Genomic DNA, 14,357 nt, shown 5'->3' with positions numbered 1-14,357 from the left:
GGCTGAAGATGCTGAATAAATCTTCAAAAATGGCTCACAAATACTCCAACTCCTTAAAAGATGCCCATTTTAGTGGCGTACATTTTCCCTGGTGGACTTTCTTCAGAGGTGGATTTATTACGTAATTAACAGTATACATCAGATTGTCTAAAATCAGGATGTCTTTTATGGGAGCTCTCTAAAATCTGTAAAATAACGTTAATGATGACCCTGATAAGTAGAAGACTACCTTTTCCCAATCAAGCATCCACTATAAATATCTTGTGATGCCTTTTAGTATAGCTAAATCATTTTACCAGAGCTTGCGTCACCATTTCTAATATCTAGCGCCAATTTTTGGTGGATGCTGCTTCCGACGCAGGAGAGGATCTCTCCCAGCGATGGTCCAGGTCTGAGGCTTCCCTCATTCAAATTCTTGCATGCACACTGGTTAATGTGTTTGGGGGCTCCTCAGTGGAATAGGACACCTGGAAGACAGAACTCCCGTAAGACTCCCCCACCTGCTGACTGTTTTTCATCTGAGACAGCTCTGCAGTTTATAATTATGAATCCCTCTTCTTGGCATGACCCACCCTGCTTAGTTTGTTGAGGTGAGGCAATGACTTTGAGTGGTCCGGGTCAGATTGGCCCGTTATACAGGGCATATAGAACCTGAACAAATTGGGTTATTGGTGCCTCGTGCCAGCATCAACCCATGGCCGATCCTTGCACTTGAATGCTCTGCATCAACTCCTCCTCCTCCTTTCTCCATCAACATACTAGCAACTCTACCAGCACACTTCTATTCATTTCCTGCCCTTGTATAGCAATTTTCTCTACCTGCCTGATTGTTTACCAAATCTCTTTTTACTGAGCTTTTACAAAATATACCAAAACAAATGTTTAGGGTCCTTTTTTATAGTATTTTGGACACTAATGGAGATCTTTGGCACGAGGAATAAGCCATCACCAGATGTATCCTATAGTGTGCTGTACCATACGCTCTCTGTAGGTATTTGAAATCTAATTATAATTCAAATATAGCTGTGAATTAATGGAAGTGGTGCTGAAGTAAAGTTGCAGTAAAAGCAGAAGCACGTCAAAATGAGCCACTCCCGCAGCTGAGAACAGCCAATTAGTTCTGCCTTTGATCTTGGTCTTATTAACCCACATACCATTACCATTTTGACAAAGACTGTGTTATTCGGAGGTTTGGCTTTGCAGGAGTTGAATTTATGTTTAAAAATCTAAAGAGTCGGTAAAAATTCATTTTATTGAGATACACACCCAATATCTAGGTGGGTTCAAAGCATTAAAATACATACAAAATAACATTTGAAATAAAAACATAACAGGATGAGCAAATCCTGAAGCAGCATGTGGCTGAAAACTTTATTTATGGAGGGTGAATTTATGAAGTGCTCCTGGGCATTTATTTTCTTAGAAAGCTTTAATTTTTCATGGTGAATGTCTCGTGCAACCTAATTGGCTGTTGTGTTAAGTTTGAGGCAGAGCGCTTGTTTTAAAGATCTGGTTGGGCTAATGCACAGTTTTATCATGTTGGAGAGAAGACAGACAGGCAGACGGCCGAGGCGAGGAAAATGTTGTGTCCTCTCCCTCTCCTCTACTAAGTAGGCAGCAGATGTCTGCGATTCCTGAGGGACAGAAATATATGATGTTTCTCCACTCTTTCTTTCTCTCGCTCTCATTCTTTCTTGATCTTCTAGTATCACTCGTTTCGTTTCCTTTTTCATTATCTTTTATTCTCTTTCTCCTATTCTGATCTGATGACTTTGCTCCTTCACCCTCAAAACATTCATCTCTTCTTCCTTTGATCCTTGCCTTTCAATGTATCTCTTTTCATATTTCTTCTCCTTTGTCTCCTCAGGCAAACAAGCTACGCACAAAAACCCTGAAGAATACGCTGAACCCAATATGGAACGAGGAGCTGGTGTATCATGGCATCACAGCAGCCGACATGACCACCAAAACGCTCAGGTAGGCGCTCCGCTCTGATTCTCACACTGGCCAGAAATTAGATGTATTCCCCAGACAGCAAAGTGACCACTTTATGATGTGGGGGATAACAATTCATGCTTACAGTTCTCAAGTGAACTGCCTGCAGCGCTCTATGAATCCCAATGGGCTTTTCCAGGTAATTCGTTATTTCAGCCAGGCAACGCCAGCCCATCATCCCACATGCAGTCTCTGCTGTACCTGCTAGGTGTTAGATGTGGGGGGAGTCTCTGCACTCTCCTACCCGCAATGCTCTCCATATGGACTGATTGAGGTCGAGCGTAGCCATCTTGGCCCAATAAGTCTGACACACTGCTGTCATGTGAAAGTTGGTTCAGAGTTGCGCAAGTGTTTTGTTTGTGTACGTGTGTGCTGAATACAATCAGTGTCAGTTTGCTCAGCATATTCATAATAGGGTTGGATGCTATTGTTTGTCCTGAGGAAACACGGGCTCGGATGCACACACACATACGCACATGAATCTCGTCTGCGCCTCACACACAAATGCAGGCTGTCCGGTGTGTGCTTATCCTCGTATGCATGTCAAGGGCGATCACTGGCAGGACACATGAGTACGCAAACAACACACGTCCTTGAGCTTTTACAACCGCTCACATTCAGAAATAACATTTACTCTCCCTCCCACTCATTTACTCACACACAGGGGCGAGAGGAGACAACCCTCAGACTAGAGGAAACCCACCTGACCTCTGTTCAAGGACACAGCCCACAGACACAAACCAGCATGGTGGCTGTAGGATGCTAAAACGAGGAAGAGGAGGAGTAGTGTGACCAATGTCAAGCCAGAGATGATAAGAAAGAGAGAGGGAGAGATGACTGCCAAGACCCACAAAGAGAGAAGGAGGAAAAGCGTGAATGATGTCAAGTGACAGATAAGTCAGTGTGGAAAAGGGAACTAGTGAGGAAAAGCTTGAGGAAGACGACAGTTGAAAGAGAGTGAATGATTGGCTCACAGAGAGGGTACTGCGATGGATAAAGTGATGAATGAGGAAATGCACTTAGCTGAGAAAAAAGAGCAACGGATGGGGAGGAGTTTAGTCACAGCTAAAATACGACCAAATGAAGACAGTGAGAAATACGAGAGGCGGAAAACGAGCAGCAGTGAATGAAAATATGTCAGAGAGCGAAGAAACAAGGGTAAGGCTTACGATAGAAAGAGAGGGAGGAAATAGGCTCAAACTCTCTGTCGATGTGTTCAAGTGCCAGCACGATAACTCCGCCAATAGACAGACTTTGTTCTCATTACTCCACAGAAGGCAGCATACTGTCGGAGAACGGAGAGACACAGAGGCATCCCCAGAGAAATGCTTACTCACTGGGTTTGCCCGCTTTGTCGGTCCCAGCAGGGTGCAAAGGCAGTCTGTAGTGTTTGATCCCTGCGCTTGGTCCACTGCTCAGCAGGAGGACACTGTCCAGACTTAGCCTCTCTGTCAACCTGCCTGAAGGCTTGGACAGTGCACAGTTTATACTTGGACTGGTCAATACTGCAGTCAAACAATGTGAGAACAAGGGTTTTATCAAAGCAGTAAAGGTATTGTAAATTGTGATCTCTTAAATGTTGCTCCTGGTTGAATTGAACTGTGGCCATGTGCTTTTAAATTCTTCAGCCTCTGCTCCTGGAAAGCTACTATATCAGAAATAGAATAGAATAACAACTGGTGTTTCTGTTTGAAAGTACAGCCAAACAAACACATTTCAAGAAAGAAGTTTATCAAAAATAATTGCAACTACAATCAGATTTAGGCTAGAGACACTACCGGTACTTTCCCACAGCATTGCAGGATTCAGTAAAGTGTGTTACATTGAAAGACTGTGATCACTGCTTACATCATCTCATACAGCAATCGACCACTTTCAATATCAAGCAGTCACTGTGGAAAATATTCAGTTTGCATTCGCCACATCCTAAACAGAGTGAACCGTAAAAGTCAATGCTGTCAATCCGATTAAATTGAGTGGATTGTACGCCTGTTTAAATTCCTAAGAACCCTTTGTGCTTATAGGGAAACCATCTTAGTCCAACCAGAGCAGGGCGGACTCCACCACTGCCAAAAAAAACCTCATACAGATAATGGAAAAGCATTGACTGGCTATGGCAGAAACTGCCTACCATAAATAGTCAAAACAGGGTTTGACGCTGTAAAAATCTTTTATGATTATGTCTATAAAGAAGTGTCTTACTGTTTAGTACTCCAGCCCACATTATAGGAAGTGTTAAAAACTGGAGTGCAGCTAAAAACCTTTGAATCATTAAAAAAGCTTTTGGTGTCAAGTCCATTCTGATGCACCTCTCTTTGTGCTGAAGGATAAATGCTGTTAAGAGATTTACGCGGTGTGTAGAGTGGAAGGAGCACTGCATTTATTTATTTATTTTACCATTAATTTACTCATTTGCTGGTACAGTGATTATGTAAGGCTGAAAAAAAGCACTTAAATAGAAAGGAACAGTTAAATAGAAGCTGGTTACGAAATGGCTTGGAGAAAAAGGTCTCTCAGTTGTTTCAGTATTCTTTCTTTTATGTTCTGTATTCAACAACCCTATTCTTCAGTGTGCAGACTATATCTCTAAGGGCCAATTGTAATTAAGAATTAATCTGCTGAGTAAACTAATAACTAATGTCCTTAACCCAGATTTCCCGGTTGGACTCAAATCAGCTATTCCTTCAATAAGTCTTGCGTAAAAAATCTACCAAACTGAGAGTTATATGGTTTGTTTTTAACAGGTAAACATCTTGTTCGAAACTAAAAACGTTTTTACAGATAGTATCTGCTTTTTTTCAATGTTAATTGTATGAGCTCTGTGACAGATACTTGAGAAACAGCACTGGTAAAAAGTAGATTCATAGGTCTCCTTTGAAGCCTGAAAGTGTGATAGATTAACTTGCCCCAAAGATTGTTGTATTGCAGTCAGGCCGACATGCATGATATTGTGATTATGTGCAAATGTCTCTATCAGTTGCTGCAGAGTGCAGACTGCCTCTGCCTTTGGGCACATTTCAAATGATTTAGGGCACCATGATAGTACGTTGCCTCCCTCCCCCTATTTAAAAAAAACATCTCATCATTTCTCTGTGCCTTTTTAAAAGATGTACAAAAAATATAGGCTTGTGGCTTTTACCTCTAAAAGGAATATCAAGGTGCCATTTAAAGGAGTAGAGATGGTGCATATGCAGATGTGTTATGATGGAGTGTGTGTGTGTGTGTGTGTGTGTGTGTGTGTGTGTGTGTGTGTGTATGTGTGTGTGTATGTGTGTGTGTGTGTGTGTGTGTGTGTGTGTGTGTGTGTGTGTGTGTGTGTGTGTGTGTGTGTGTGTGTGTGTGTGTGTGTGTGTGTGTGTGTGTGTGTGTGTGTGTGTGTGTGTGTGTGTGTGTGTGTGTGTGTGTGTGTGTGTGTGTGTGTGTGTGTGTGTGTGTGTGTGTGTGTGGCCTAGCATTACTATACTTGTGGGGACCTAAATCTGTTTACACAGTAACGTGTGGGGACTTGCCTCCCTTATGGGGACAAATTGGAGGTCCCCATGAGGGGAATCATTCATTTTAGGGTGAAGATTGGTTAGGTTTAGGGTTAGGGTTAGGCATGTGTTGGTCAAGGTTAAGGTTAGGATAAGTCTCCAGGAAATGAATGTAAGTCAATGTAATGTCCCCTGCAGTGATGTATACATGGTGTGTGTGTGTGTGTGTGTGTGTGTGTGTGTGTGTGTGTGTGTGTGTGTGTGTGTGTGTGTGTGTGTGTGTGTGTGTGTGTGTGTGTGTGTGTGTGTGGGTGTGTGTGTGTGTGTGTGTGTGTGTGTGTGTGTGTGTGTGTGTGTGTGTGTGTGTGTGTGTGTGTGTGTGTGTGTGTGTGTGTGTGTGTGTGTGTGTGTGTGTGTGTGTGTGTTAAAGGACTACAACATCTTGTCAGTGCCAGGTCTAGTCTCTCTCTCAATTTCTCTATTTCTCCATCCCTCTGTCAGCCTTCATAATGGACTCGCACATTCCTCGCTGTGGGGAGATAGGGACACATTTAGATGTATAGACTTGATTTGTTATCGGATTGAGGGAGAGGCTGAAAATGGCTACTGGATGCCTGAGGTGAGATGTATAGTCGAGTTCTGATATTGTCAGGGAGGAAAACATATTTGATTCTGTGTTAGATGTCCGGATAACAATGACATGTTGGGTTTGCCTTTTGTTTGCTTTGATAGAGGCAATGTCGCTCAGTTCACCATATTTCTGAGCTAAACTACTATGGAATGAATTGCTGTTAGAATTTGTTCAAATGTTTATGGTCACCCTACGATTAATCCTACTGACTTTGGTAATCTGCTTACTTTCCTTCATTGCCACTGCAATAATGGAGTGAACATAATTAACTCCATACCCACCTCACTTAAGCATGTTAGCTTTGTCATTGCAAGCATGTTAACATGCTCATGTTAGCATTTAGCTAAAAACACTTGTGTGCCTTAATAGAAAACTCAGTATTCAGTATTAAGCGTCTGTAAAAACAGTTTTCGACACTGAAGTTAGTTTATCTCCAATTATATTACAAACATGCTATGCCAGGATTCCCCCAAAATAATCTATGTCAATATCCTTTTAACGAGCCATGCAATTTCACTTCATGTTTAATTAAATAATGTGTTATATTTCATTAGGTTTACAACTGTTAGCTGAAATTGCTTTAGGGTTAGCATGTGAAAGGTTACATATTTACATATGCAAATAATGTGTCATTTAAATGCACTTCAAAATAAATATTGCTCACGACCCCTTTAATTCATTTTTTAAAATACCACAGCAAATGTCCAACAACCCTGTTGGCTTTCATGACAACAACATCCCTGTCGTCATGAAAGCCAACCCCATGTTTTGGTTCATCCCTACTTCCATGAGATCGTTAAAGAGATACTATATCTTGCACAGACGTTACGCTTGAGTGATAAAATAACCTCATCATCCGATGTAACTCATGAGGCCAATTTAGCGACTTAACACAACATTTGGCAGCGCAGGTTGAACAGATTCCACCAGCATCTGTTGGGTTTTTAGAGGAATTATAAAGCCGGAAAAATGTGGGAGAGAGTGTGAGGAAACGGATTGAGTCTTTACACATAGGAAGCCAAAGGTTTGGGCGGAACTGGTGTCACATTTCACCGCAACCTCCGTCCCACCACAGACACCCTGCATGTATGACGGAGCAAAGGCACATTAATCATCTGACAGCAGTGGTCATGTGTCAGAGTTATTCTGAAGCTCCTGCTAGGGATACTCATCCGTTATGTTTAAAAGTCTGGAACCAGCATGCCAAATGGACAGGAAGAGAACAGGAAGAGGGGAAAGATGTGTGTGTGGGTAAAGAGAGAAAGGGTCGAGAATAGACGATGAAGAGCGAGGAAGAAATCAAGAGCAGGGACATCCATCTGGGAATACTTGAGCACAGAGGGAATATTGTAGCAGGTGATGGGCTGTGAAGACTGCACTGTAGCTGACGGAACTTTGAACATCAACATCAGTTTGAATAAGTGCGCTCTGTAGAGGGAGATAGAGCAAAATAGACAAAGATAGTGATATGGTTGTCTCTTTTTGAATTTAGAGTGCAACCAAAGAGAACATGCATGGCTGAAGTCTTTTTCTGTTGTCCTGTTTTTATTTGAGTACCCCACGACATGTCCAACTGATAGATATATATATAAATAACACATAGAGTGCTTTTCGTTCACTAAGTTATGCGTTCTCTCTCCTCCTGTGACCTGAAAAATGCTTCCCCTCTGGTTATGAAGTGTCCTATCCTTTAAATGCACCTTGAGGTGACGATGAGTGAGGGGGATTATGGAGGAGCTGAGAGCGAGGGAACACCGAAGTACCCTAAGCCTACATTTTTTATCAAGTGCTTTGACGTATAAATGCCAAGCTTTAACATGTGACGCCGTGCAGCACGTCATAGATATCTGACGTCATTTAGGTGTGATGCTCTGGGTCTGCTTAGCATATTGCTTATCCTGTAATTGCCAGATAACTCCCCAGTTTAATACATTGTTTATTCCTTTTTGTTTCATTCAGTCTCTAATACATGTAAAAAATAAGAAAAGTGTGTCTAACATACATCATTATATCCAGAAATTGTTGTCTGTTTTTTGTTCTTTGTTTCCTTCTTTTTACCCAATGTTTTTTTAGTCTGCCAGTTATCTTTATTGATGACGTGTACGTGACTTTGTACTTGTACCTTTTATGACTGACTCTATGGAACCAGGGATTTCTCATTTGGCAGCTTCAGCTCCTCGTGTCTCTTCCTTGCATCTCTATCTCTCTCTCTCTCTATCTCTCTCTGTCTCTCTCTCTCATCCTCACTGGCACGATCATAGATGCAAGTAAAAGCCTTGAGTGAGGGAAGCAAGGAGAAAACGTTAGCATAATGAAAAGCACACATAATTTATTCAAATGAGTTTAAAGAAGCCTTTTTCATTTGATGTACCTGTATACGACACAAAATCAATGCCCTTTAACTGATTACTTGCTTCAAACAATCTCTTACCTCTAACATGTTTTAAATACAACAAATTAGTGTCTGATGGAAATTGAAATCCTTTGGAAACCCTCTTTTTTCTTGAGCAGCTTAACATTCACGAGACTGCTCTTGTGAAACCACCAGGAACCCGTCTTGTGTTGCAGGTGGAGGAGATGATAGATTGTTAAAATGCTGGATATATTTGGCACAGTCTCTGCTTGCTTCATTATTAAAAGCAGAGGGTAGGGTTCATCTGTTACTTTTCACTGACTCACCTGCCTCTCTGTTTGCGTGCGAAGGCTGTGTGTGTGTGACATGGACAGACTCGGACGTAATGAATTCATTGGAGAGGTGAGAGTGGCTCTGAAGAAACTGAGAGAGGGCGAGAACAAACGCTACAATATGGGCCTGGAGAGAATTACACAGGTAGGTACATTATATATGTTCCACATGCCAAATGGGTTTCTGTGGACATATACATCAAGATGTGTCCTATTTCCATTGTGCATGTTTGCCTGGGGGCTATCGGTTATCCATTTTAAACACTGCATTATAATATGTAATAGATATTCACCCGGAGGCTCTCTATGTTATAACCATTGTGTCTATCTCTCCCATTTCAGAATAAAGAAGCTAACAATCAACCAGTGGAGCCGGGAATGGTCGTGGCAGAAGAGGAGGTAAAATGATCACCAGATTTATCATCACCAATCTTATCATAACCACTTTCAACCAAAACATGGCTCAGTGTAGCTTCCTATAACTCTCCTTTATCTGATACACGTTCTTTTCTTTTCAGCAACTGTAATTAATCCTCGGTTTTCCCCATCTGTAAAGGAAAATAAAGTTTAATTGGGTGTTTTTCCTTTAACCAGTTTATGTGTCTGAGGCATGATCTCTAATGGACCGATGTAAAGGGAAACGACTCACAGGACTCCATATAACAACATGTTGTAAATTACACCGAGGCACCGGTCCAGTGTTTTCATCCCCTGGTGGTTGTTATCTAATTTCTCTTCATGATGTTAGAGACAGAGGCTAATAGCTTTTGGTCTCCGATTACACTCAGTCTATGGTTCAACCTGGAGATTAAAAGGAGAAAAGAACAGTGTCATTGTGCTGAGTTCAGATAAATCCTTTAATTACAAGCGTAAAATTGAAAACCACTGTTGCCAGAATTGCATAAAGTACTCATATCCTTTACCAAAGTACCTTAGTACAAGTAGAAATACTATGGTCGTAAAATACTCCATCAGAAGTAAAAACCCGGAATGCACCTTATTAGAATAACAGAAGTAATATCAGCTAAATGTACTCAATATATTAAGAGTGGTTATTTTCACAATACTATATTTTATATAATGTTATTTTATCCTGTTTTTATAACTGACAAATACATGTCACGGCATTTTAATGTAGTTAATGTTGTAGTAGCTAATAAATAACTGAGTGTTAAATAAATGTAGTACAATATTTGCCTATACAATGTAGTCGAAGTATAACATAGCATTAATTGTAAATACTCAAGATAAGTACAATTATGTCAAAAATATATGGTACTCTAGTAAATGTACTTTGTCACTTTACACCACTGCATGTTGGGTGTACATACAAAAACATGATATCCTACAGGAAGGGCAAATGTTGCAGACAATTTTTTTTTTTCTTTGTACCTAATTTGTTTTGCTTTTAGTGAAAGTGTATCAAATACTTTATTGACCCTGATGCAGCATTCCCCACTGTGTGATCATGAGGAGTAAAACGTCAGGTTGGTGTTGTGTCTCTGTGTGTGTTTGTGTGTGTGTGTGACACAGTTCTTCTGTTTCTGTGTCCCCAGCGTGGCCGCATCCTGTTGTCACTATGCTATAACACAGAGAAGGGCTGCCTGCTGGTTGGGGTAATACGCTGTGCCCATCTGGCCGCCATGGACTCCAACGGCTACTCTGACCCCTTCGTCAAAATGTGAGTCGATTCTGATATTCATGAACAAACCTGGTATCCTACAAATGATGCTCGTACTGTCAGCAGCTATTCTGCATTAGGAACTCACAGTGGTGAGATATTCACAGTTGTGAGATGTCCTCATAGTGCAGCGAAAAGTCCCGCTGTGTAACTTTGCACTCGCCACCTCCGTTTTAGAGATTGTGGAGGAAGATAACGTTTTTACATGAATCATTCCATCTCTGAGTCTGACAAAAAAAACAGAAGGAGACAGAAAGTAGCTGTCTGAAATTGCTACGTTGGTTAAATGCATTGGGAAGTTGTTTTCTTTCAGCCCTCATTTGCCTGAGTCTCTAACTGAGGGGGTGAGGCAGCAGCACCTATAGCCACATTTATGGAAAATAGTTTACGATGAAATCTTCATTTTAAGTCCTGTCTCATGAGAGCAGTCGTTGTTGATTCTAAGTTTATATTATGGAGCTGTTAATCCTTGGGTTGGCTGAGTGTGTGGGTGTCTCTTTCGTTTATGTATTGTTTTTCCCAAGGCACCTGAAATAAAACATGAAACAGACAGCATGTTATCAGAATTGTGTTGCATATTAAGTTGGGAAGGATTTAATCAGATTCCAGAACAATTTAAAATGGGAAATAATTGACTCTGGGTTTTGATCTGTCTCATATGCCATACAAAAATGTGCTATGCTAGCAAAAGTATTTAGATGTTCACCTGAGGCATGGTAGAGCTAGCCTCATAGCTACAACTATGCACAGAGTCTGTTTCTAGTAGGGACTTGGTAGTGACTTGGAATTTGGTTAGTTTGCCAAGGTGCCCCTGAGCAAGGCACCCCCATACTGCCCCCAGGGCGCTGTACATAATGGCTGCCCACTGCTCCTAATACTAGGATGGGTCAGATGCAGAATCCTGGGGCAGCAGTAGCTCAGTCTGTTGGGACTTGGCACGAGAACATAAGGATGTGTACGGGTAGCTGGAGAGGTGCCAGTTCACCTCCTGGACACTGCCGATTTGCCCTTGAGCAAGGCACCAAACCCCCTCATTCTATGAACTAACCAGACATTTCATCTGTTTACTTTACCCACTGTAAATCATTTGTGAAGGCCCCAATAGGCAACAGTAATTTTGAAATATCTGTGATGATATTTTTAGTCTGTCTAAAAAGTCTGTGTAAAAGTCCCACCTCGCATCACTTCTGACCTTAATAAAGCCTCAAACTGAGAGGTCATATCAATGCAGCTGCTCGCAGTCGGAACACTGTGAGTGAAGAATGCCACTGCAAATTTAATTTCACAGAGAGTGAGCAACATGTTTCTCCACAGATACTGTATATAATATGCTTTTTGGTTTGTTTTCTGAGGAATTTCTGGAGGTGTTTCATCACCAACCACAACTTTTTTAATTTTTCCAACTGTGAAAAGTTTCTTCATTTTCTTTGTCTATTGGATTTTGGGACCACTTTAAATTCAAGCCTTTCTCTTCTGTAACATAAAACACAGTCCATGCCTATTTCACACACTTTGCCCTTTAACCAGCCTGACACTTAAACTCCATCTTATCGAGTTGATGGCATAAAATGCCTTTTAAATGTTAAAATGTCATCAGTCCAGCATAGGAACAGTCCCAATCTCACTCCAGAAAAAGGTAGGACTGGATTATGTTAAACTGAAACAGTTAATAAAATAATTGGTCAATTTTCGTTTGATAATCGTTGTAGTCATTTTATTTAACAAAGAAACCAGATATTCACGAGGATTTTGTCTTTTCTCTTTTTTCATATAACAAAATCATCTTTGAAATGACTTTTGGACAGTTTGGCACATAAAGCAAGCAATTTAAAGACATCAACTGGGAGCTCAGGGAAATCTTCTGACATGTAATAGATTTCATAATTAACCATTATCAAAAAAAGAATATATTGGTGCCGCAATAGCTTAACTAGTAGAGCGGGCAACCCACGTACTAAGGTTGAGCCCTTATTGGTGCGTTCAAAAATTATTATACTAACTAATAAATAACTATTATGTTATAGATAATTAAAATAATTATAAGCTGTATATGACCGTATCATAGTTAAATGACATTCTGTCAGACTAAGCAGCTTCTTTCAGCCAATGAAAGGCTTTCCGAAAAGGGACTCTTGGAGAGACAAAGTGTCTGCCGCTGCCCACCTGAGCCCACCTGCCTGTGAGGATCGGGCAGGGACAGATAAAGCCCACACAGCTCAATCTCTGATCTGCCTGGTGCACCTAAACACCCACAGAGCAGATAGAGGGAGAGCTCCCACACGGCCCCCTTCAGTAGAGCGAGGCTTTGAGGCGGAAGGAGCTCCAGGCTGCTTGAAATTGTTGTCTGATTTGATAAAGCCATTGAAGCTTAATGTAAGTTCAAAACTGAAGCAAGCTTCTGCCGGCATCCCTTAAGTGAATGTGCTCTGGTGTCATTCAGAGATTTAAGTTCAGCCGTTTTTTGCACAATAAAATGTATTCATGTATTTTATTTCTGTTCTGTTTTCCAACAAATTCCAAAATCTGATCAACTGAGCTTGTTTGACCTGCACAACCACAATAAACATGATTTGAATCTCAGAAGTATGCACTTTAACTCCTCTACAAGCCACAGTACTGTACACCCACTCATAGCGCTGCTCTCTGTTTGATTCCATAGTTCACACAGATCAAAAAGTCCAGCTTTACATGAAGAAATGGGATGACCTAGTACACAGTGAATGCAGAGACTAATTTGTTTACCATGAAGCGACAATGCCCTCTAGCATAGGGAGTATGACTTATCCGTAGGGCGTGGAGAAGGAAGTTGCGTGATGTTGCTATAGAACCACAAAGACCCCCGAGGAAGGTCAGAGTCGTCTGGAGGCACAAGAAAACGTCAACATTGAACACAAAAGGTTGCAAATCCTTAAGCACAAGATCTTTAACAAAAAACCTAAAGCAGTCAGTTTAAACCATAATGTTTCCTCAGGGTCTGCGGTTCGATTCCCCTCTTATCTGCATGTCCTTGTGTGCCGTGGCGAGACACTGAACACCAAATACCTCCCCTTGGTCAAATGTGTGAAATGCCTTTAATAAAATCGTTCATTAAATGCAGCAGTTACTTATTTGTATGTCCCTAAACCAATAAGCTGTATTTGTCTGTAACGATGTTAGATCAGAAAATGTTTTCCATGTGTTGTCCGGTTACAACATATTTGGTAGTTTGATGAAGAGAAAGTGTTGTGGATCGAAAAGATGGAAGCTTTAGCGAAATGGTTGTAGATAGAAGTGTGGAACAATTACTGTTTGGAAAACAGTGTTTTTAGATGTCTGTATAAGTAGGACGTATTCAGCCAATCCCACCGACATATTGGCATTTTGAAAGCCTTCTTCAAAAAACAGAGTGTCTACTTTGACACACAATTATTTTGAGTAAATAAATAAAAAACATAAGCAGCCCGGAGTATCTTATTCCTCTTCCTTCTGTCAGTCTTTCCCACCATGTTGCATTTCCTTCCTATGTGTTGTGTTTTCCATTTCATCTCTGCATCCATTCACCGGATGTTTCATTTGTGCAGAATCTTTACTCTGATCTGATTCATATTTCTGGCACTGAAATGAGTTGGGTTTTTCATTTATCTCTCTTCCAAAGTTTCCTTTTGTTCTCTTTTGTAACGGGGACTCTGAATCTATCACAAAGAGCCTACTTTACCCCAGTTCAGTGATTGGTCTGCAGAGTATACTCTGCTTGTTTAATGTGTCTTTTTTTTATTTCCACCAAATAAACAATATCATTAGTGTATTGAAGTTTTAGTGAGGTTAACTTTTAACAGAAAAATACAGAAAAAAGGGGGTGAATGTAATGCTGCATAGGTGAATTAGGTCTCCAGAGTATAGTGAGCAATTGAGT

At 40.9% G+C, this 14,357-nt stretch overlaps 1 protein-coding gene across 1 annotated transcript in view; it reads left to right on the top strand.

The window, feature by feature from the left end:
• doc2d (double C2-like domains, delta) overlaps nucleotides 1-14,357 on the top strand; it is a 33,479-nt gene that overhangs the window by 7,485 nt on the left and 11,637 nt on the right. The window contains exons 5-8 of the mRNA XM_034211624.1: nucleotides 1,868-1,977; nucleotides 8,803-8,929; nucleotides 9,127-9,183; nucleotides 10,341-10,465. Of these exons, the coding sequence (XP_034067515.1) occupies nucleotides 1,868-1,977; nucleotides 8,803-8,929; nucleotides 9,127-9,183; nucleotides 10,341-10,465 (419 nt within the window). The remainder of the gene's footprint in view (nucleotides 1-1,867; nucleotides 1,978-8,802; nucleotides 8,930-9,126; nucleotides 9,184-10,340; nucleotides 10,466-14,357) is intronic.

The sequence above is a fragment of the Gymnodraco acuticeps genome, unplaced genomic scaffold, assembly GCF_902827175.1.
Source record: "Gymnodraco acuticeps unplaced genomic scaffold, fGymAcu1.1, whole genome shotgun sequence".
Classification (NCBI taxonomy): domain Eukaryota; kingdom Metazoa; phylum Chordata; class Actinopteri; order Perciformes; family Bathydraconidae; genus Gymnodraco; species Gymnodraco acuticeps.
This window is presented reverse-complemented; position numbering and strand designations above follow the sequence as displayed.